At 41.4% G+C, this 25728-nt stretch overlaps 1 protein-coding gene across 1 annotated transcript in view; it reads left to right on the forward strand.

Moving 5' to 3' along the window:
- LOC148032859 (serine/threonine-protein kinase PCRK1-like) overlaps positions 1–5233 on the forward strand; it is a 36050-nt gene extending 30817 nt beyond the window's left edge. Inside the window, exons 3-4 of the mRNA XM_087683523.1 lie at positions 3998–4120; positions 4462–5233. Of these exons, the coding sequence (XP_087539649.1) occupies positions 3998–4120; positions 4462–5013 (675 nt within the window). The 3' untranslated portion in view covers positions 5014–5233. The remainder of the gene's footprint in view (positions 1–3997; positions 4121–4461) is intronic.
- The last annotated feature ends 20495 nt before the right edge of the window (positions 5234–25728 follow it).

Consider the following 25728-nt stretch of genomic DNA (forward strand, 5'->3'; position numbering starts at 1 on the left):
GTATAGAAATATAGATGAGGCACAACCGCCCCATCTCACCACCCTCTCACACTCCCTCTCTGGCACTGGAGAGTCATGAGGGATGACCTCATCACCACCACTTGAAAGCAACTGAGAAAGGGGCCACCAAGCCCTTCCCACGATCCGAAGAAGAGGATCCCTTCCACGCCTTGGACTTCGCCTTGGCCAGAGGATCGGAATCGGAATCTGAGGTAGATGATGACTCTCGGAGGAGTCCGCATCCCACTTTGTTTTCTGCTCCTTTTTCTTCTTGGAAGCCGCTAACTCTTTACAGTCCTTCCGTAAATGGCCCTTCTTGCCATAGTGGTAACACTGGGCCTTCAACTTCTTTGTCTTCGAACCCCTCTCTGAAGCTGTAAAAGCCATATAATGTATCATCTCAGTTGATGAGCACAGAGGAGCCATCTGTAGAGGATTTAGAAGAGGAGTAGAGAAAAGAAGGTATTTGGAGAGGGAACACAGCCAAAACACGAGCACAGACTGCAAAAGACAAGAGTTCACATATAGTATAACCCAAAATCTGACCAAAAGAAGATAGAAGCTATGCAAAAAATCAAAAAATCAGTCAAAAACTGCTAGAAACAGCAAAAATGACTTGAAGCTACAATCGCCCAACCAGGAAGGAGTCAGGAACACCAAAACGTAGGCTGAATACTGCCACAAACAGGCTGGAAAACTATTGCAGCAGCCTGAAAACTGAAAACGCAGGTAGCAGAGGGGCTGTAGACAGCAAGCGATGGCAAATCTGCAAACAACGCAGGTAAAACAGGTCGCCTGTATGGAGCAATAGTCACCTGATCAGCAAGGATGAAAATAGTCCTGAAATCAGCAAGAAAACATAGCAGGAGCACAAATCCTGAAATCTGATACCATGTCAAAAGTGGTGCAGCAATGGAAGCGTAAACATAAGCTGTAATAAATTGCTGAAACACAAGACCAAAGAGAAAGGGAAAGAAAGAACACAATACAGATGAAAACTTAGATGTATGCTCGGGAAATGGAATCCATATATCAGACACGAGACTGTCGCATACAACAACAAGTCGGTGTGGGGGATGTGGGCCCTCGGGTGAGGTGGCTTGTGATGCCTCTGTGGGAGGTGGATGTGGAGGCTTGTGGTCCTGCCGGGTGGGACGAGCAAGGGGGGCCCTCCTGCTCCCTGCTGCCGTGGCTGTGTCTATGGGGCTGATTGCGGCCCCCCCGGCCATCTCCCTCTCTGTCGTCTCTGGACTTGTGTAAAGCCGTTTGCATCTACCTGTGGGCCTGTTGGCGAAGCCGCCTTGGCTTCGAATGGCGTACAATCTGCTGCTTGATGCCCAAAGTCATGGCAATGCAGGCACTGCCCTGGCTGCCCGGTCACAATAACCTGCTGCCTGAAGGAGTGTCCGCCTGCATCAATCTCTAGAAACTGTGGTATATTCTTGTCTCTTTCACTGCCACCCGTACCTTTGGGACTCTTGCAACTGTCACTACGTCCGCGAAGGAGGTGGGAAGGATAGTGCCAAAGAGTCATCCAAAGTCCTCCACTAACTTGGCGATACTCTACCACCAGTCCAGGGAAGAGTAGGGTGACCGGATGTCTAAGGAACTTGTTGTGGAGCGCGAATGCCTCCATTGTGAAACCAATGTACCAGGGAACCATGTAGATGACCCTCTTCATGGAAACATAGGGTGAACTGGCCACAAGCTCATGGGCTAGGTCTGCCGAGGTGAGTTGTACCATGAAGATCCCTTGCCCCATGAGAACCGCCTCCACGATTTGCACTGTGCCAATGTGTAGCGTGGAGTGAAGCCAATCCCGAAGCTGGGCCGTGGACGGGGAATGTCCTATGACTTGACCAAAGATCGATGTTTCTTTTAGCTCCAGCTTTGTGGCACGGACGGCTAAGAGCTGTTCCTCAGAGAGGATGACACGTAAGCCTCAAGGTGTTTGAGTGGGGGGCACTTGTAGAATGCACCGACATAAGAGTTGTTCCTCAGAGAGGATGACGCTCAAGCCTCAAGGTGTTTGACTGGGGGGCACTTGTAGAATGCACCGATGTCTGACCAGAGGTTTCCATTGTGTGTTCCTACTAAGAATCTACCAGTCAGATTTCCATTGCGTGTTCCTACTAAGAACCTACCAATCACACTGTTGTACTGCCGGAGGGGGGAGTGTTGCTGCAAATGGAGGGAGCAACTGGTGGGGGGGGGGATTCTGTTTTCTGACGGCGATAGAGGTGCCGGGCGCCACAGATGACGGCGTGGGGGGACTTGTAGGCAGGTGGCCACAGGTTAAAGGAGACGGGAGATAGCGTGGGTGAGACACCAGGGCCGCCGGGGGGGGGGGTGTTTTACAAGGCATGGGGCAGGTTCCAGGGCATGGGGGTGACCAGGGTGGGGGGAGGTACCCGTGGGGGGGGGGGGGGGGGGATGTGTGACCAGGTGTGGGGGGGAGCACGGGGGAGGCAGTGCGATGGAGTGGAGAACTGGTGGGAGGCAGAGGCGCACCGCGCCGCGTGGAGGGTCAGGCACCCAAAGCCATTTACTACAATGCATGGGTATTAGAGGCAGCTAATATGCTTTTGACAATAGAATCTTGCCATCATCCTTTCCCCCTGCAGCAAACTGCAGGAATTGCAGGTGTTAGGCAAGGAGAACTGAGAAATGGCTTTGTAAATTCAAGGACTTCAACAAAGGTTGCTGGAACAGCAGTATGGTCTATACCAACAGCTCATAGGATCAGCAGAGCAATAACAAAGCATTGGAAACAGCATTGTGCTGCTGTTCATGTCAGCATTTGGCTGTGTCCTTACTTGTTTGATGTTATCGGAGTTGTTTGGATCAGCAAAAGGCTGAGTTCCTTCTCATTCTCTGCATTCTCATTTTCTGAGATCTTTCTGGATGGTTTTGTTGTGCAAAAAGTCCTAGATTGTGAGAGGATCAAAGGACAAATCCAAGGGGACAAACCTAGATCAGTTTTAGAGGGATGACACGATGGCACTATGGAATTGGACTGAATAGTGGCTGGTTTACTGCTGTGTTTTTAGGGTTTGCAGACTGTTTTGTTAGTGGAGCTATTTGTGATTACCAAAATGTATTTGTGCCAGTAGTCTCCAGTAGATCGAAGCTTGTGAAAACCAGCTGTAAATCAGCAATTTGTACTTTGAACAGGAATCTGTTTTAGTAATTTAAAGAAATTCTCAAAGGGGCACCAAGTTTCTAACTTTGCCATATGTAGCACTGTCATTCCATGTTTCCTAGATAATAATCGACAGATTAGCATGATGAATTTTATCGGCATAGCTGGTAATATATAAGTCCATTGCATACTCCTTTGTTGCTCTCATTCACTCAATGATCCTTGGAAAGCATAGTATGGGGGCAGCAGTGGGTGAGGTTTCCACCATGCATACTTCAGGGTGAAACACTGCTCAAAGCAAGGTTGCTAAGTCAAAAGACAAGAAAACTATAGATAGCTTTACATAACTATCTATGCTGCATGTGTACATGGTGTGTGTCAGCTTATCACACTTCGAACACTTGCTGTTAGGCCCATACTTTGTGATTTTACTATTTCTGTCTGTAGATGAGGGCAATCAATTTAATTCCTAAATTCTTTCAAATAATTTGAAGGTGCTGCAGCAGATTGTGATTTGATTATTTATGCTATTTATAGATGAAGCCAGTTAATTTAGCTCCTAAAAAAGTTTTTCAAATAATTCAAATGTGCTTCAGTAGACACTGGTTTGACACTTTATGTTCTTTACGAATGAAGACACTTAATTCAATTCCTTCAAATAAATAAAGGTGTTGCAGCAGAGTGGTGAACAGGGTGAAAGATATTAAACCTATGTCATAAGCATCGATTTGTCATCGATTTGTTCACCTTTAGTGTAATTTTGTTTACAGCAATCAATTTGATGCACACGAGTACCAAGGATGTATCAATTGGGAAGTTCCTATCATCATGCCTCTTTTCTAAATTGATATGCAGGTCATTTTTCGGGATTTCAAAACGTCCAATGTACTGCTGGATGAAAACTTTTCTCCAAAGCTATCAGATTTTGGCCTGGCTAGAGAAGGACCTGAGACAGGGTTCTCCCATGTGTCCACTGCGGTATGTGTGAGATTTTTACTGATCCAAAGGTTATTCAGTTTATTACTTAGTGTCATATTTCAGCATGTCTTTACTCTTCTCTTAATTCAGCATTTATGCCATACCTGGTCCACATTTAATTTTTTGTACCTTTTGGTCTTTCATATTATCTTTTGATACCTAGAATAATCCCGATGCTATTCATAGCTACAGTAACTGTTCAAGTTTGTGATATTGAGATTTTTTGTGCCTCATTTTAGGAGCCAACTCAAGTAATTGTAGTACTTGGTTTTGATTTTCTCTCCCTCTCTCTCTCTCTCTCTCTCTCTCTCTCTCTCTCTCATGCTACTTGCATGCTACAGGTGGTTGGGACTATAGGCTATGCTGCTCCAGAGTATATTCAAACAGGGCATCTTACATCAAAGAGTGATGTATGGAGCTTTGGGATAGTTATTCTTGAGATGCTTTCAGGAAGGAGGTCTGTGGACATGAATCGTCCAAAGGATGAGCAAAAATTGCTGGATTGGGTGAAGCCTTACCTTCAAGGAAACAAAAAGATTGATAACATAATGGATCCACAACTGGCAGGGAAGTACTCAATGTTGCAAGCCCAAAGGGTAGCGTCTTTGGCTCTTCAATGTCTTGCAAAGCATTCGAAAACACGGCCAGCAATGAGTGTTGTGGTAGAGAAGCTCAGAGAGATAGTTGAGATGCCTACTACTAGCAGCTCGCATTCTGAGCGAGATTTTGCAAGGTCAAAGAGCAATTGGAGAAATTTAAATGCACGTGAATCAAAAGGTGCTGACATTGCTAAGAGACGGAATCTTATTTTCAAAGACATCATGAGCTTAAAAAGTAGAGAAGATGCACGACAGGCACTGGAGGGATGGGCTCAAAAGGAAGTTCCAGCTTGAGTATTCTTTTGGAAATTGCATATTATGGTCTTACTATTGTCTTCTCACCCACTGCAAGCATTATCATCTTTCCCCGGCCAGCTTGTACAATAATAGACATCATGTAAGATAAGTTTCCCTCAGAAGATAGCCTACATGTTCTTAATTTATTAACTCTGTTAAATCAGTGTTTATATAATAAATTTAGAAAAAAGGAAAGACAGTTCTGTACAGTTTCCAACTGCAGTTTATTCTGGTTCTTCACTTCCATATGGTGCTGTTCCTGAAGTGTACCATGGTATTACCGGCAGTACTTATGTCAGCTAGTCTGGGGTGAATTATGAATTCGGCAGGTAAGTGAGAGGTATGACTCGGAATCTATACATTCCAACTGCTCACCAAGGACAATCTTCCACACACGTGTACCTGCATGCCGTTCTAGACTTGGTTGCTGATTTCATATCTAGAAATGCTCATAACAGATAAAATAAAGCGACTACTTCAGAGGCCAATTGCATATCATCAGCCATTTTTTGGGCGTGTATACCAAAGCTATTATTGCTACTTGTGACCACAAAACATGTGAAATTTCCAAACTTAGGCCAAAGGAGAAGACAACAGGTCAATTTGGCAGAAGAGGGTAGATGGACTCAGCACATGAGGCTCTTGAGCAACGGCAGAAGAAGTTATAAGTTGAACCACCCCCATCTAAGGGGAATCATCCAAGCTTATGCTAATCATCATAATTGCACACCGACTTTGGCGGCCATCGCTGCAGCTGCATGGCAGGCTAAGCCTTCAACATGCTAGGACAATTTCTACCCTCACACCAACATTTTCATGCTAAGAGCTTTCGACTCAAGGACCTGGTACAAAAATGTGCTTTAGAGAAAGGAAATTTATTAAGTTCTACGTCAAGGCCGGCGGTTTTGGACATAATGGCCATTTTGAGTGTCGAATTAACCCCTCAAAATTTGGGGCACAGTTTCAAACTGAAGTCTTCGAATAACAAGAAGTTTATAAGATGTGCAAGGCTGTTTGAATTGAGATATGTAAACATCTATTGCAAATTAGCTCAGTGTGTCATGGTGTGAGATGGTTTGAAGTAAGAAATAAGAGTGCTAATTGCATTGTTTGTATGCAAAATGAATATATCATTTAATCTGCTTTGTTAATACTAAACTAAACGTTTTGTGTCATTGCATTGGGGTAATATAGCATATTTCATATGGTGAGAGGGTTCATAGAAACATGGCAAGGGGGTTCATAGGAGGTTTGATGTTAGAAACACAATTCGAACTTTGAAATCTTTGGCCACAGACATTACTCTGTGTGTGTGTGTGTGTGCATATGTATGCGTTTAATGTGTCGCTTGTTTTTGTGGTGTCATAAATTGGTATCCTCTCAATCATTATTACTCTTTCTTTGTTTTCATCCTATCACTCATCTTTCATCTTACACGTGTGCATGTGTACAAAATGTATGTGTATAAGCATTGTATGTATATATACACATATATATTTGTGTGTATGTGCATGCAGGCATGTGTGTGTGTGTACATGAAGTGTATGATTTGTATGTGTATGCACAAGTATAAGCAATGTATATATATATATACACGTACATATTTTATTTGTGTGTGGATGTGTGTATGTAGATGTGTACATCTTAAATTGAATGTGGGTGTGTAGTGTACATGTTAAAGTGCGTAATTTATAAGAGTGTAATCATTCCCTTTTTGTCACTATTTTTCTTCATTTTTAATCATATATATATATATATATATTCAAATGTTTGCAAGTGTGCACGTGTTTTATGTGTCCATTTGTGTGATCGTATAAGTATTTTCCTTCTTTTTTTCTTCCTATGCTCTGTGTGTGCGCATATATATGCATTTGTGTGTTTAATACCTATATTTTTAGGAAACAAGCAAATGAAATACAATAGGTAAAGATAACAATGACTAACCATGTTATTTGTAGTGAAATGAAGAATGAATTACAAGGAAGCCATGAGGTTGAGCACTTTCAACACTCAAGAAGGCATAAGACAAACAAAGTGATTAAGTTCACGAGGGAAGAGCATTGCCCGTTACCTACAAAATCAAACAGGGAGGCTACTAGGTAGGACAAAACTCTATATTGTGTTGCTAGTAGTGCCTAGTTGCTATTCAGGTCACCCAGGATGAACAAGATTATCTTGCTAATGTCCGTGGGGCTATACGAGGTAGTCTCTCAATCTTACAAAGTAATAACATGTCCTTTGTGGGAATAGGTGAAGGACTAAGGTATGTACAGACCCTTGTCATGCTGGGCAGTTGAGAGAGAGACCCTCCTTTATATATATCATGTTGACCAAAGAGGGAAGTAATAACATCGGTTGACCAGTAACCATAGTTACATCCATTGAGTTTAAGTAACCGAATATCAAAGAAGATGGAGGAGTGAAAGATATCGAGTACCTAAAGCATCAATAAATGTGTACCAAGAAAAACAACATGTAGGCATTACTAAAGGATATATATCATATTGTTTCCAAGAAATATTGGCCCGAACATCATGTCCAAAGATGTCCCGAACGTATACAAGACAAGTTAGGTTATTAAAGTATAAGGATCTATCCCATATAAACCGAAGACAATCAAGATGCATATGCACTCACAAAAGAAAGATACAAGCACTGGATATTATCATCAAAGAAGCAATGCACAAACTTCAGTAAACAAGCCCACATGCTATCATCATAGAAGCAATGCAATCTCATAATACCAAAAACATCGATTAGATCATATCCAACGATTTCATGAGGGTGAGGGTGAAATAGAACCATTGAACGCCAAGATGATTGCCAATCTGTAAACGATAAGGCTGTATAAGCAGGTCGCGAACAGAAACAAGTAAATCTGGCCAAGTCTGCCATATCTGGCATGAGAATGAAGCAATAATAACCTGCATATGTACAATCCACCACGTCAGCGAACCCACGGCTGCCCTACAGAGGAGGCGCAATAGCAAAGGCTTTACATGCATGCCAGTCACAAAAATTCAGTGCAGTAGAAAGAAACAAATTGCATGAAAGCAAACGTGCTTCATCGAGGAGCTTTCTGGCACGCGTGTCAGGCAAAATGACCATACTGGAAGGAGCGGCACGAGCCTAAAGGTCATGTCTCGGGTTAAATCAAATTAGGACAATGTACAACATCCTAGTTAGTACTAGTCTAGGTTAATATATTAATCCAATGTAGAGAACGTAAGAGTCATAACGTATTGGAGACATACCAATGGTATTCATTCTTAAGAGAAATTAAAAAGGATCGAGAGAATGGGTAATAATAATTAACCATGAGAGCTAAGACAATCACACCTTTCACTAAATGGAAAGAGTCCTTTGTTATACCAGAAGTGTAGTTGCATAAGATAGGGTAGATATTGGATAAATTGGATACATGGAGAACAATAGTACCCTAAGAAAGAATAAAATACAATAGGTATTGGAGTAGCATGGAGGGTAGATTAGGAGAAGTAAGCATACAACAAGACATCAATGAGCATAAAACTAAGGCAGGTGACATATATGGTATATTGGGTAGTGTCGTATGTGTGTTCATGCTCAAATGAGCATAAATGTGATAGAGCCTCAAGTACTAACCTCCTTGTCCTTCATTCTTGAGCAATAAGTGTCAGAAATGGATATAGGACCATCTAGAGAAACCCGCCAATCCTCATGTACCAGAGGGGCAATGATAGGGTGATGGTCCAACACCCATCATGGGTTGGTCCCAAGGTATCAACCGTTCACTAGTTCAACAGCAGATTCCTTAAGAGCATAAGGTCACATTTGAGCAGAGGTAAATCCGATTTAAGATAGGTAGAAATAAATCGCCAAAGCTGAGCTTTTTCAAAGCCATTGTGGATAAATCTTTTTACCGAGATCTTGAGTTGAAGCAGTGCTATGTGTGAAGAACTGTTAAGAGTAAAGGATAGGGCCCCCTTATAAGAGGATAACCTTGTGCAACCAACCCAAAGGTCTTTTGCTACTTCTGTGTATATAGTGGATACACTTGAATGGTAGATCCTATTTTTTATCATAAGTACTGATGCAGAGATCATTTAGAGGGTAGTGAATCAACATGTTGAGGAAGTGTCAAGACAAGGAAATGAAATGTCCACTTGGAAGTGATGATAGGAGTTCCTTGTGAGATCAAATTGTAGAGGAACTCTAGGGTAAATCGAGAAAATTGAATCCACCTTTTGATTTGGAAAAATGACAGTATTAGGTACATTCACCAAGACTAAGTCATCATAATATCTGAATGTATGTGTAAAATGTTTCAAAATATTATATTTGCCAGCATTTGCTAATCTTTTATAAAAGTTATATTTAAGAAAGTAGAGGTATATGTTACACCATAGGGGCAAACAACTAAAATCCATAAGTATACCACAACATTTCCTCCTTTTAACACCAGCCAATGTAATGTAAGTATGGTCAATAATCCATGCATTAAGGGCAAGGCAATCATTCAAGGTGAATGAGCATTGCTTTTTGCTCTTGCAAGACCATTTAGCATTTTTATATGCTAATTCCACATTTAAAAATGAAGCCTTAAAGAAGTTGAAGTCTGAAGTAATAATGTTACCAATAATTGATGTAAGTCCAATATTATCATGATGTGGGATATTCTTGTAACATTTTTTAATATCAATCGTACAATAAGATGATTGTGACAGGTTGGTATAGACTTGTTGAGTAGAGGAGACCAGCCAAAAGGGCTGAACATGAAATCTAGAGACAAGGAATATATGATTATTGAGTATGTTCATATGGCATCATGTAATCCTTGCATGCTTTGACAATGATGGCAAGGATTAAAGTATAGTATGAGCAGATAGAATTAGGAGCATTAGCGAGCCATCTAAATTATTTTTTATGGGCTTTGTAAGTGCCCATAAGGAAAGTTAACATAAAGTTAGGAAAATGCCCAATGTAACCTTTTCCAAATTGTTGAATGTCCCCTACTAAGGTTGTTAAGTTGAGGTCAATTTGGTAGAAGTTTGAAGCACTAATTCTTTTTTTTTTTTTGCAACCAACAAAATTAGATTTTTACAAAAGGAGGGGTCAATAATAGCCTTGTCGATACTAACAATGAAGAAGTCATTAAGAAGAGTATCTAAATCCTTTTTGTGGTCATCCATTCGAAGGAATTAGCATTTCAAAGATAGGGATATTCTTAAGTTTGCACTCAATGAGGCATTCAAAATTTTGGATATAATTATGACAATTACAAGCCTCATGAGTGGAGCCAAAGGTCATATTAGGCTTATAGAAGAAAGTTTTTAAGGTAGGAAAAAATTTCCATCCAAAGATTACTTCATTTAGTACATAAGTTGGCAAAAGATGCCCAATAAGGAAGAATATTTCCTTATCACATTTTTTGGGGAGATCCTATCAACCAAACCATTACAAAAGAGTAGATGGACAACAATGGAATATCTTTTTTCTGTTATCAATTCAAGTGGACTATGTTGTTGTTGAACTAATACTTGTATTAATAAAAACGGAGTTGCTTAATAGTGGAATTGCAATCATCAAGATGTACTCCTTTCCTTTTTAGACTGAGCGAAGTAGATTTGTTGGAGGCTTGTGCCGAGAATGATTGTTGTTTATTACCAAAGTGTTTTGGCTTGTAATGACCTTAGCACACTTGCTCCTCCTAAAAGCAAAGTTGGAACTTTTGATTGAAGAAGTACTATTGCCACTAGTAAGAGAATTTAGTGGGTTGAAGCACTTTTCAATAAGTTTAATTGCTTCACATTTTTTATTAGGCAATAGGTTGGAACCATTCTTAGAGATCATAAGATTATTTTCTGCCATGAGAACCATCTCCCTAAAAAAGGGGAAAACTAAGGGAGCTTTTGTGGCCTCATATGCTTCTTTTGCAATCCAATTGAAAAAAAGTAGCATAGACCCACGGGGGCTCTTCACATAACAAATAGTGTCAACATTGTGCATATTAAACCATAGCGCATGGCCAAACCATAAAATGGTATTATTATGGCATTCAACCTTGTGGTAAGAGATGTCACAATAGCATTTATTAAAAGGCCTAAGAAAGTTGAAGTCCGCATAAAGAAATTGAGCACCATATTGATTCTCATTTGGTTTGGTTGCCATTGTAGCAACACAAATTCAATAAGGGATGATACTCAAAAACCGACATAGTTAGAGGGCCATTAAGATAAGTAAACTTATCTTCGTAAGTGAGCTAGTCACATCTTGAGCCAATGAGGCAAATTCCTTCTTAGCAACAGTAATAGTATCCTCTCCTAAGAGAAGCATCCACATCTTGGTTGGTATAGGCATTGTAAGTGTAAAAAAGGCATATGGCCAGGGTTGGTGGTTGCATGCTTGCAAATACATTTCCAATAACCATGAAGGAATGAAAGTGCCAACATAGGAGCCTTGGTTTTACTTATTAACCCACTTTCAGGTTTCCCATGTAGCATTAAGTAACTCAGCTTCTTCCTTCGAGGAGTTAGGAGATACAAGAGCTTTCTGATCCATTCTATCAAGGGGAGTGGGAATTTCTAGCTCTACTGACTTCTTAGGATGTGGATTTTCCTCTTGGAATGGGATCCTCATGTGAACAAATAGTTTTTTAATGATTGCCTTGGAAGAATCCAACTAGTTTATAAAGTTCATTTCATCTTCCTTGACTAAGTTATCCATATTATCGAATAAAGATCTCAGCTTTGTAATAGCTCAATTCGGATTGGAGAGAGTAATATGATATAGCTTGAGCCAACTGGTAGAGTCAAGTTGGAGTAATAACAAGTTTCCAGGATCAGGATTGCTATTGTAGCTACTAGTGAGGTCCCACTCTATCAAAGTGGGATGAAATTCCTTCGAGATGATACATGGAAGTATTCCTTGCACAAATATAGATGGTGATGGCAAGGGATTGACATATCCCAAATCTTGTAATTCAACATGCTAGCCATTGTGCTATAAGATCAATGGATATAATTAGAAGTGTAGGTCATAAACCATAGTTAAAAGAGACTTTGATTTATAAGAGATAGTTGTCATGGCACTAGCACTATGAGTGTGTGTGTTTCTACATGAAGTAGGCAAATGAAATACAATAGGGAAAGGTAGCAATGATCAATCGTATTATTTGTAGTGAAATGAAGAATGAATTACAAGAAGCCATGAGGCTGAGCACTCCAACATTCAAGTGAATGGCATAGGAAACAAAGTGATTAAGCTCACAAGGGAAGAGAACCAATTGTTACTTGCAAAAATGAACAAGGAATATATTAGTAAGGACTAAACATTCTATATTGTGTTGCATGTGTCATCGCCAATGCCCAATTGCTATCTGAGTCATCCAAGATGAACAAGATTACCTTGCTCATGTCCATGAAGCTATATGAGGTGGTCCCTCAATCTTGTAGAGTAATAACATGTCCTTTGCGGGAAGAGGTGATTATTTGACATATCAAAATCCATAGAGAGGAAATAAACATTATTTTAAAAAATAAATTATTGTGTAGATTAGAGATTGACAAAGGGGGTAGATAATAGAAAAACATGTGGGAGAATAACATTAAAATTTGATTATTATAGACATATCAAAATCCATAGAGAGGAAAGAAACATTATTAAAAAAAATAAATTCTTGTGTATATTAGAGATTGACAAAGGGGGTAGATAATAGAAAAACGTGTGGGAGAATAACATCAAAGGCAATACATGCATGCCAATCTTAAAAATTCAATACATCACAAAGAAAAAAAATACCTCCATGCAATCATGCTTCTTTGAGGAGCTTTCTAGCACACATATCAAGCAGAATGACCATATTGGAGCAGGTGGTGAGGGTTAAGTGTACACAAGGTATGTGTAGGCAGCATCCAAGGCCGTGAAAATTAGAGGAGAGTAGGTGGCTATATCTCGACAAGGAGGGAAGGAGAAGCAAACCAATAAGGGAAGGGGAAAATAAATTCTAGTAGCTAGGTTATAAGAAATGAAACCTTAGAAGCAACGTGAGGGTTACTTTACACTAGCCTAAAGGTCATGTCTTGAGTTAAATCAAATTAGGACAATGTACATTATCCTAGTTAATACAAGTCTAGGTTTATACATTAATCCAATGTAGAGGCCATAAGAGTCATAACATATTGGAGACATACCAATTCATTCTTAATAGAAATTAAAAGGGATCAAGAGAATGGATAATAATAATAAACCAACAAAGTTTAGAAGATCATATCTTTCATTAAATGGATGTAGGGACCCTATTCCAAGGGGGTCAGAATTATTGCTTTGGGATGCTTAGGACCGGCCCCGTTGTTGTGAGAGGTCACTCCATAAGGAGCCAGTTGGGTAGGAGGAGCTAAGGATGCCAAGGTGGCTCTGGCTAGTAAAGTCCTCTCCTCTTATGAATTGCCTAACCCCTACATGACCCATAATGGTTCCTCTGGGCCCTGATTCTAGTTGACATGACAAAATCTTCGAGGATGCCAAACCTTTGGGTTGATGTTACTTCTTGATGGGTGGAAGGGAAATTGTAAAAATAAACCTTCATAGTAATAAGCAAGATGTTTGCCAATGATTGTTTAATCTTGTTTTTGTGTTGTATCCTAACTTATGTGAATGAACTTTGTGCTATAAAATGCTAATTAAGGAAGCTAATTTTTAAGTGTTTAAATATAATCGTGGTAGGTAATTGGGTAATTAAAAATGCCACGAGGAAAGTGGGAGGACGTGACCCCTCGATGGGTTTGTCCTATGGTGGGTGGTCCCAATTAGCTAGGAGCTTATGTTGATCCAAATAGAGACCTAATAGGACCCCAAGTCCATATCATTTTAGGGGATCGGAGTGAGACTTTGCGCCTTATAGGCAGAGGGTCAACATACTAAACTCCCCTTGATTTCTCACTCTTTGAACCAAGTGTGATACGAGTCTAATTCGGTCCAAGTGATCTTGTTCCAAGCAAACACTCAAAGATCGATGCTAGGGAGACTCTAGGTGACCCTTAGTTAATTCAGGAACCTTGATCTAGGAGATCATGGTGGGTTCTACTAGAACACTTCTGTCACAATGTAGACTTAAGAGAATGTAAGTGATCAACCCCATGTTATTCAAAGGAGTGTCCAACAGTGTCACTTAGGATTGATGAACCATAAACATGGTGCCCTAAAAGTTAGTCCCAAGCGACACGTCAAACGTGGTATCAGAGCGTAAACATAGTTATGGTTGTGTGAGAAAAACTTATGGAAATTTTGTTAACCCGAGTTAAGGATTATAGAAGTTTTCTCATACTAGTGTTGAGATATCGAGCTCCACTCGTGATATGCCAGGGTGACTGTTGTGCATTTATGTCACCGACGTGTCAGTTGCAGATGCGGTTGGTACACCGCCCATGAATAATAGCTAGATGACAGCTATCCTTATCTACTCTAGTTCGTGGCTCAGTTAGTATGCCACCTTAGTTAGTTGAGTTTGGTTTGAGACCCATATATAGGGTTATTCTATTTCTTTGTACTTGAGTTCTTTTGGCTTACACAACTAAGAAGAGGAAAACTGTTTTCAGCCTCCACCTTTGTGTGTATTTCCCCATTGTGCAAGCAAGAAAGCTACAAGTGAGACTCCTTCCTTCTCTCCCACAATCTTGACATGGTATCAGAGTCTTGTTCGTGGTAAGGAGCTCAAGAAAGCAAGCCAAGCTCGCGGTGTTCTGGTAAGAGGAGCAATGTTGCTTTCATTTTCTGTTTTGGGAGCAGATCTCTACAGGTAGCACAACCGAAAATTGCAAGAGTGCATTGTCTCAGGTTGAGACGCCCTTCGCGGTGAAGCAAGAGGGCAGTATATGCTACGGGAGAGGCCTTTAGCCCTTGGTGACCTTGTTTTTTTTATTTGAGGCCATTTCGGGGCCTGTTTTGGAGGCGGAAGTTTTCTGCACACACTCAGGAAAAGGCCCAGTTTTATGCTGTGCAGCCACTGTTCTACAGGTCGGTGAAAAGTTACTGTAGAAATTGCATCGTATGCCTGTGTGCAGAGACATTGGGAGTTATAGAATCATCCTTGGTTCCTGTTTATGCAAAATCGTCACTAGGAAGTGACTGTGTGGTCAAATACCACTTTCGCCAGTTTTACAGATTTGCCCTTGTGAGGGTGAAGCTGTGTTTTTTGCAGTGACAAAATTTTTTGCAGTGTTCTGTAATGGTGTTTGATTCTCTTTCACAGATTGTCACTGAAAAGCTTGACAAGAACAACTTCCAAGCATGGAAGTTTAGAATGACGAATTTCCTTATGGGAAAAGGATATTGGGAATTTGTTGCAGGAAATGAAGAAGAACCAGTTCTTCCTGATGTTCCCAATCAACAGCAAATGCAGGCATTTAAAGCATGGCATGAGAGAGCCAGGAAAGTTATGTACTGGCTGTCTATCAGCATTTCAGACTCTATGATTGTGCATATTCAAGATGCAAGTACGCCAAAGGAGGCATGGGATACTTTGTCAAAAATGTATAGCACAAATACGCAAGCTAGGAAAATGCAACTCAAGCAAGAGTTGCATAATGTGCAAAGAGAAAATATGAGCATCAATGACTACCACATGAAGGTGAAGAAGATTGCAGATGCACTTGCTTCCATTGGGTCGCCAGTGGAAGATGATGACTTAGTTTCTATGACCTTGAATGGTCTAGGAAAGGATTATGCACAGTTCCGAACATCGATTTCCGTCCGTGAAAGATTTCCTGATTTTGAGGAGTTGATTGCTCTTCTAATTTCTGAGGAGCAGAGAAATGGTGGTGCATCTTCTTCAGGAGGAATTTCAAAAGAAGTTGTCTTCTACTCAAATGCTGGAAGAGGTAGAGGCAGAGGTAGAGGAGGCCGATTTGGAGGCCGTGGTAGAAATCAGAATATGCAGCAAACTCAAGAAAACCAGTCCTATGGAGGAGGACGTGGTAACTCTAGAGGCAGGGGGAGCCAAAGAGGTCGTGGTGGATGGCAAAGAGGCCAAAATGCAAACAGTAATGTTGAATGCTACTACTGTGGTAAAATGGGTCATATGGCTAAAGACTGCTATAAAAAGCAGAATGACATCATGAATGGAAAATTGCAACAAGGGAATTATGCATCTTCTAGTAGACAGGGTGATGATAGAAATGAGCATTTGTTTATGGTGCAGCACATGAACAATTCTGTGACAAGTGCAGAAAAAAGTAATGATGTATGGTATGTTGACTCAGGTGTATCAAACCACATGACAGGTCATGCAGAATGGATGGAGGATGCAAGGAAAATGGAAAAACCAGGATTTGTGGAGACTGTGATGATACTGCACATCCTATTGTGCAGATTGGAAAAATTCCTTTGTCTATGCAGGATGGGAAAAAGAAATACCTGTCCGATCTATTTCATGTCCCGAATATCTCCAAGAATCTGGTTTCTGTTGGTCAAATGGTTGAGCAGGGCTTGCAGGTCAGATTTAATCCTCATGGATGCTTTGTTGAGGATATGAAAAATAAAGGTTGCTTGATAGCAAAAGGAAAGAAGAAGGGTAGAATGTTTACGTTGGATGCAGACATGTCTGAATTGAGTGCAGCAATGTTTGCACATGGGACCGGTGTGGTTGCAGATATTGATATTTGGCATAAACGCATTGGTCATGTTAATGTACAACGACTTAAATCAATGCAAGCCCAAAATATTATTGCAGGATTGCCTAAATTCAAGGTTGCAGAAATGCATAAGGTATGTGAAGCCTGCCAATTTGGAAAACAGGCAAGGAAACCATTTCCTAGACATGTTCAAGAGAGTAACAAGCCATTGGAATTAATCCACTCTGATGTGTGGACTACTAAAGCTGCATCTCTTGGAGGCTGTCATTATTTTGTCACTTTTATTGATGACTATAGCAGAAAAGTTTGGGTGTATTTTATGAAAAAGAAAAGTGAAGTTTTTGGGTATTTCAAAACTCTTAAAGCTATGGTTGAAAAAGAAACAGGCCTGCAAATAAAATGCCTAAGGTCAGATGGAGGGGGAGAGTACCTCTCAAATGAGTTTGCAAGGTTCCTGCAGGAGCATGGCATAAAGCAGCAATATTCATGCAGTCATACCCCACAACAAAATGGAATTGCAGAAAGGAAAAATAGGCATATTGGAGAGGTATCTCGTGCCATGCTCAACGAAAAAGACTTGCTAGATTTTTACTGGGCTGAAGCAGTTGCTACAGCAGTCTACATAATGAACAAGACTCCCACTGCATCAATACATGGGATGACTCCAGAGGAGAGGTATACTGGTAGGAAACCAGATATTTCTCATTTGAAATTTTTTGGTTGCATTGCCTATGTTCAGTGCCAGATGAGTTGAGATCCAAGTTGGATCCAAAAGCTGAGAAGTGCATCTTTATTGGTTACTCTCTGCAGCAGAAAGGGTATAGATGCTATAACCCTTCTACTCGTAAGTTTACAGTGACCAGAGATGTTGTTTTTGATGAGATGAGTAGCTGGTATAAACCAGTAAATGTGATTGATGATGTAGATGCACAAAATGGTAATGCTGCACAGAATTCACAGCAGCAGTCACAAGATATTAGTGGACCTGGAGCGTCCTCTAGCTAGCAGTGGTTCACATTCTTCGCCATGGATAGGCAGATTGAGATCAGGAGAATCTTCTCAAAGCAATGTAGATAATGGTATGCAGGTATCACGAAAAGGAAAAGAGAAGGTAGATCAGCCCATGTTTGATGTGAATGCAGATCACTCTTATGTGGATGGTGAATCCAGTGGCTCAGAACAGAGCATTGATGATGAGTTGGGCATTCCTTCTATTGTTACACCTGGAGTAAGGAAGACCAGGGATGGTTTGAGAGCACCTGGGAGTGAACCTACTTTGCGCAGGTCTACCAGAGCTAGGTATCCTGTGGATAGGCTGAAATATGATGGATTTACAACCATTCACTATGCATATATGGTCAAAGTGATACAGGAACCAGAACCCACTTCTTTTGAGCAAGCCATGGGAAAAGAAAAATAGGAGAAAGCCATGGATGAAGAAATGGATGCCTTGGAAGCAAATGCTACATGGGAATTGGTACCTTTGCCTAAAGGTAAGAATGAAATTGGCTGTAAGTGGGTTTATAAGGTGAAGCACAATGCAGATGGTTCTGTGAACAGATACAAGGCAAGATTAGTAGTCAAGGGGTATGCACAAACATATGGCATTGACTATGAAGAAACATTCAGTCCGGTTGCAAGGATGGCAACCGTAAGAGCAGTCATTGCTATGGCTGCATCAAAGGAATGGTCTTTACATCAAATGGATGTAAAGAATGCCTTCTTGCATGGTGACTTGCAAGAAGAGGTCTATATGGATCAGCCACCACGTTATGTGCATGCTATTCATCCTGAGTTTGTTTGCAGGTTGAAGAAAGCCTTGTATGGCTTGAAGCAAGCACCTAGAGCATGGTCTGACAAGATAGGACAGTATCTTGTCACTATTGGCTTTCAGATTTCCAAGGCAGATTTCTCACTTTATGTGAGAAAAACAGAGAAAGGTATTATGCTACTTGTCATTTATGTTGATGATTTGATTATGACAGGTGACAGTGATGAAGATATCCTTCATGTGAAAATGCTATTGAAGCAGAAGTTTGAGATGAAGGATTTGGGAGAGCTGCGATATTTCTTGGGCATTCAGGTGATTAGATCACCAAGTGGGATACCGCTCTTGCAGAGGCAGTATGGATTGGACATTTTGTCCAAATATGGGATGACAGGCTGTAAGCCTATTTCAGTTCCTTTGGAGTAGAATGTGAAGCTGAGCGCAGATGGAGGTGAGCTTCTGGAAGACCCTACTATGTACAGATGCATAGTAGCAAGTTTGATTTATATGACTATTACCAGGCCAGATTTGAGCTATGCTGTTGGATTGGTAAGTCAGTTTATGCAGGCTCTAAGGAAACCACATTTGGATGCAGCTAGACGCATACTCAGATATGTGAAGTCCAGATTGCAGTATGGACTACTTTATGAGACTGGGGTTCAGATACAATTGCATGGATACACTGATGCTGATTGGGCTGGTAGTATTTCTGATAGACGATCTACCAGTGGATATGTGTTCTCTTTTGGGAGTGCTGCAGTCACTTGGAGCAGCAAGAAACAGCCTACAGTTACCTTGTTGAGCACAGAGGCTGAGTACAGGGGTGCAGCAATGGCTGCATGTGAGGTAGCTTGGTTGCATAAGCTACTTTATGATATGCATCAGCCTACAGATGGGCCAATTGTCATTTATTGTGACAACATGAGTAGTATACACTTGGCAAATAACCCAGTCTATCATGCTAGAACAAAGCACATTGAGGTGCATTATCACTATGTGCGAGAGAGGGTTTTACTAGGTCTTATTGATCTAGTTTATGCCAGCACAGAGGATCAGGTAGCTGACATATTCACGAAGGCATTGGGCGCAGAGAAGCTGCGCAAGTTCAGAGACCTGCTTGGTGTGCAGGAATTGGGATTGAGCTCGAGGGGGAGTGTTGAGATATTGAGCTCCACTCGTGATATGCCAGGGTGACCGTTGTGCATTTATGTCACCGACGTGCCAGTATGCGGTTGGTACACCGCCCATGAATAATAGCTAGATGACAGCTATCCTTATCTACTCTAGTTCGTGGCTCAGTTAGTATGCCACCTTAGTTAGTTGAGTTTGGTTTGAGACCCATATATAGGGTTCTTCTATTTCTTTGTACTTGAGTTCTTTTGGCTTACACAACTAAGAAGAGGAAAACTGTTTTCAGCCTCCACCTTTGTGTGTATTCCCCCATTGTGCAAGCAAGAAAGCTACAAGGGAGACTCCTTCCTTCTCTCCCACAATCTTGACAGTGCAGGTGTAACCTTGGGAGAGTATAGAAACTTGGGATCATTTTCTAGTATTTAGAGCCATATATATGTCGGTGATGCATTCTTCAAATTATGGATGGAGAAGAAAACTAGTGGATTTTGGACTGACTGTATGATCCGTCCCCTCTATACCAAGAAAGAAGATGGGTTTGGGATGGGAGTTATTGTTACATAGATGTTGATCATTTCCACTACATCCAGACCAACTTAAAACCCAGAGGATGAGCGGGATTGGATGCACGTCCTCGCCGCAATTGACCTGCCATTCTCAGACCATGAGGTGTATGAGCAGGCCATCAAAACGATCGGCAAGACCAACGAAGCACTCTCTACACCAGTCTACATGATGGCAGCAAGCCTCCATGGAAAGCCTAAGCCTGTCACCTTCCAAGTGCCATCCAACAAAAGGGAACTCCAGGGGGTACTGGAATACCTAACGGACCAGCTGGCTGGCAACCCAGCTACCAACTTCAAACCACTCCGAGATCTCTTGGAGGATTCAAAGTGGCAATGGACCAGGGTGCACGAGTTGAACCTCATGTATAACTGGGCCCTGGTTTCCTGACTAGCGACATGAGGCATACCAAGCCCTAGGAGACGACGAGCAGTCGAATGACAAAGATTCCTACGATGAATACGAAGACTGCCAATCCTTCACTGATGAGAGCGAGGGTGAAGTGGATACCATAGAATACGACATTGATGTCAAGATTGTGAGAGAGAAGGAAGGAGTCCCACTTGTAGCTTTCTTGCTTGCACAATGGGGGAATACACACATAGGTGGAGGCTGACAACAGTTTTCCTCTTCTTAGTTGTGTAAGCCAAACGAAGTCTAGTACATAGAAATAGAAGAACCCTATATATGGGTCTCAAACCAAACTCAACTAACTAAGGTGGCATACTAACTGAGCCACAAACTAGAGTAGATAAGGATAGCTGTCATCTAGCTATTATTCATGGGCGGTGTACCAACCGTATCTGCAATTGACAAGTCGGTGACATAAATGCACAACGGTCACCCTGGCATGTCACGAGTGGAGCTCGATATCTCAACACTCCCCCTCGAGCTCAATCCCAATTCCTGCACACCAAGCAGGTCTCTGAAATTGCGCAGCTTCTCTGCGCCCAATGCCTTCGTGAATATGCCAGCTACTTGATCCTCTGTGCTGACATAAACTAGATCAATAAGACCTAGTAAAACCCTCTCCCGCACATAGTGATAATGCACCTCAATGTGCTTTGTTCTAGCATGATAGACTGGGTTATTTGCCAAGTGTATACTACTCATGTTGTCACAATAAATGACAACTGGCCCATCTGTAGGCTGATGCATATCATAAAGTAGCTTATGCAACCAAGCTACCTCACATGCAGCCATTGCTGCGCCCCTGTACTCAGCCTTTGTGCTTGATAAGGCAACTGTAGGCTGTTTCTTGCTGCTCCAAGTGACTGCAGCACTCCCAAAAGAGAACACATATCCACTGGTAGATCGTCTATCAGAAATACTACCAGCCCAATCAGCATCAGTGTATCCATACAACTGTATCTGAACCCCGGTCTCATAAAGTAGTCTATACTGCAATGTGGACTTCACATACCTGAGTATGCGTCTAGCCGCATCCAAATGCGGTTTCCTTGGAGCCTGCATAAACTGACTTACCAATCCAACAGCATAGCTCAAATCTGGCCTGGTAATAGTCATATAAATCAAACTTCCTACTATGCATCTGTACATAGTAGGGTCTTCCAGAAGCTCACCTGCATCTGTGCTGCTCAGCTTCACATTCTGCTCCGAAGGAACTGAAATAGGCTTACAGCCTGTCATCCCATATTTGGACAGCATGTCCAATCCATACTGCCTCTGCAAGAGCTGTATCCCACTTGGTGATCTAATCACCTCAATGCCCAAGAAATAACGCAGCTCTCCCAAATCCTTCATCTCAAACTTCTGCTTCAATAGCATTTTCACATGAAGGATATCTTCATCACTATCACCTGTGATAATCAAATCATCAACATAAATGACATGCAGCATAATATCTTTCTCTGTTTTTCTCACATAAAGTGAGAAATCTGCCTTGGAAATCTGAAAGCCAATAGTGACAAGATACTGTCCTATCTTGTCAGACCATGCTTTAGGTGCTTGCTTCAAGCCATACAATGCTTTCTTCAACCTGCAAACAAACTCGGGATGAACAGCATGCACGTAACCTGGTGGCTGCTCCATATATACCTCTTCTTGCAAATCACCATGCAAGAAGGCATTCTTTACATCCATCTGATGTAAAGACTATTCCTTTGATGCAGCCATAGCAATGACTGCTCTTACGGTTGCCATCCTTGCAACCGGACTGAATGTTTCTTCATAATCAATGCCATATGTTTGTGCATACCCCTTGACTACTAATCTTGCCTTGTATCTGTTCACAAAACCATCTGCATTGTGCTTCACCTTATAAACCCACTTACAGCCAATTGCATTCTTACCTTTAGGCAAAGGTACCAATTCCCATGTAGCATTTGCTTCCAAGGCATCCATTTCTTCATCCATGGCTTTCTCCTATTTTTCTTTTCCCATGGCTTGCTTAAAAGAAGTGGGTTCTGGTTCCTGTATCACTTTGACCATATATGCATAGTGAATGGTTGTAAATCCATCATATTTCAGCCTATCCACAGGATACCTAGCTCTGGTAGACCTGCGCAAAGTAGGTTCACTCCCAGGTGCTCTCAAACCATCCCTGGTCTTCCTTACTCCAGGTGTAACAATAGAAGGAATGCCCAACTCATCATCAATGCTCTGTTCTGAGCCACTGGATTCACCATCCACATAAGAGTGATCTGCATTCACATCAAACATGGGCTGATCTACCTTCTCTTTTCCTTTTCGTGATACCTGCATACCATTATCTACATTGCTTTGAGAAGATTCTCCTGATCTCAATCTGCCTATCCATGGCGAAGAATGTGAACCACTGCTAGCTAGAGGACGCTCCAGGTCCACTAATATCTTGTGACTGCTGCTGTGAATTCTGTGCAGCATTACCATTTTGTGCATCTACATTATCAATCATATTTACTGGTTTATACCAGCTACTCATCTCATCAAAAACAACATCTCTACTCACTGTAAACTTACGAGTAGAAGGGTTATAGCATCTATACCCTTTCTACTGTGCAGAGAGTAACCAATAAAGATGCACTTCTCAGCTTTTGGATACAACTTGGATCTCAACTCATCTGGCACATGAACATAGGCAATGCAACCAAAAATTTTCAAATGAGAAATATCTGGTTTCCTACCAGTATACCTCTCCTCTGGGGTCATCCCATGTATTGCTGCAGTGGGAGTCCTGTTCATTATGTAGATTGCTGTAGCAACTGCCTCAGCCCAATAAAAATCTGGCATGTCTTTTTCATTGAGCATGGCACGAGATACATCTCCAATATGCCTGTTTTTTCTTTCTGCAATTCCATTTTGTTGTGGGGTATGGCTACATGAATATTGCTGCTTTATGCCATGCTCCTGCAAGAACCTTGCAAACTCATTTGAGAGGTACTCTCCCTCTCCATCTGACCTTAGGCATTTTATTTGCAGGCCTGTTTCTTTTTCAACCATAGCTTTAAGAGTTTTGAAATGCCCAAAAACTTCACTTTTCTTTTTCATAAAATACACCCAAACTTTTCTGCTATAGTCATCAATAAAAGTGACAAAATAATGACAGCCTCCAAGAGATGCAGCTTTAGTAGTCCACACATCAGAGTGGATTAATTCCAATGGCTTCTTACTCTCTTGAACATGTCTAGCAAATGGTTTCTTTGCCTGTTTTCCAAATTGGCAGACTTCACATACCTTATGCATTTCTGTAACCTTGAATTTAGGCAATCTTGCAACAATATTTTGGGCCTGCATTGATTTAAGTCGCTGTACATTAACATGACCAATGCGTTTATGCCAGATATCAATATCTGCAACTACACCGGTCCCATGTGCAAACATTGATGCACTCAATTCAGACATGTCTGCATCCAATGTAAATATTCTGCCCTTCTTCTTTCCTTTTGCTATCAAGTGACCTTTATTTTTCATATCCTCAACAAAGCATCCATGAGAGTTAAATCTGACCTGCAAGCCCTGCTCAACCATTTGACCAACAGAAACTAGGTTCTTGGTGATATTCGAGATATGAAATACATCCGATAGGTATTTCTTTTTCCCATCCTGCATAGACAAAGGAATTTTTCCAATCTGCACAATAGGATATGCAGTATCATTACCAGTCTCCACAAATCCTGATTTTTCCATTTTCCTTGCATCCTGCATCCATTCTGCATGACCTGTCATGTGGTTTGATGCACCTGAGTTAACATACCACACATCGTTTCTTTCTTCTGCACTTGTCACAGAATTGGTCATGTGCTGCACCATAAACAAATGCTCATTTCTGTCATCACCCTGTCTACTAGAAGATGCATAATTCCCTTGTTGCAATTTTCCATTCATGATGTCATTCTGTTTTTTATAGCAGTCCTTAGCTATATGACCCATTTTACCACAGTAGTAGCATTCAACATTGCTGTTTGCATTTTGGCCTCTTTGCTATCCACCACGACCTCTTTGGCTCCCCCTGCCTCTAGAGTTACCACGTCCTCCTCCATAGGACTGGTTTTCTTGAGTTTGCTGCATATTCTGATTTCTACCACAGCCTCCAAATCGCCCTCCTCTACCTCTGCCTCTACCTCTTCCAGCATTTGAGTAGAAGACAGCTTCTTTTGAAGTTCCTCCTGAAGAAGATGCACCACCATTTCTCTGCTCCTCAGAAATTAGAAGAGCAATCAACTCCTCAAAATCAGGAAATCTTTCACGGACGGAAATGGATGTTCGGAACTGTGCATAATCCTTTCCTAGACCATTCAAGGTCACAGAAACTAAATCATCATCTTCCACTGGTGACCCAATGGAAGCAAGTGCATCTGCAATCTTCTTCACCTTCATGTGGTAGTGATTGATGCTCATATTTTCTCTTTGCACATTATGCAACTCTTGCTTGAGCTGCATTTTCCTGGCTTGCGTATTTGTGCTATACATTTTTGACAAAGTATCCCATGCCTCCTTTGGCGTACTTGCATCTTGAATATACACAATCATAGAGTTTGAAATGCTGATAGACAGTCAGTACATAACTTTCCTGGCTCTCTCATGCCATGCTTTAAATGCTTGCATTTGCTGTTGATTGGGAACATCAGGAAGAACTGGTTCTTCTTCATTTCCTGCAACAAATTCCCAATATCCTTTTCCCATAAGAAAATTCGTCATTCTAAACTTCCATGCTTGGAAGTTGTTCTTGTCAAGCTTTTCAGTGACAATCTGTGAAAGAGAATCAGACGCCATTACAGAACACTGCGAAAAATTCTCTCACTGCAAAGAACACAGCTTCAGCCTCACAAGGGCAAATCTGCAAAACTGGCAAAAGTGGTATTTGACCACACAGTCACTTCCTAGTGACGATTTTGCATCAACAGGCAACAAGGATGATTCTGTAACTCCCAATGTCTCTGCGCACAAGCATACGATGCAATTTCTACAGTAACTTTTCGCCGACCTGTAGAACAGTGATCGCACAGCATAAAACTGGGCCTTTTCTTGAGTGCGTGCAGAAAATTTCCACCTCCAAAACAGGCCCCGAAATGGCCTCAAATAAAAAAAACAGGGTCACCAAGGGCTAAAGGCCTCTCCCGCAGCATATACTGCCCTCTTGCTTCACCGCGAAGGGCGTCTCAACCTGAGACAATGCACTCTTGCACTTTCCGGTTGTGC

This window comes from Lygodium microphyllum, chromosome 8 (assembly GCF_053477565.2).
Source record: "Lygodium microphyllum isolate KBCC chromosome 8, Lygodium_microphyllum_v1.1.10, whole genome shotgun sequence".
Classification (NCBI taxonomy): domain Eukaryota; kingdom Viridiplantae; phylum Streptophyta; class Polypodiopsida; order Schizaeales; family Lygodiaceae; genus Lygodium; species Lygodium microphyllum.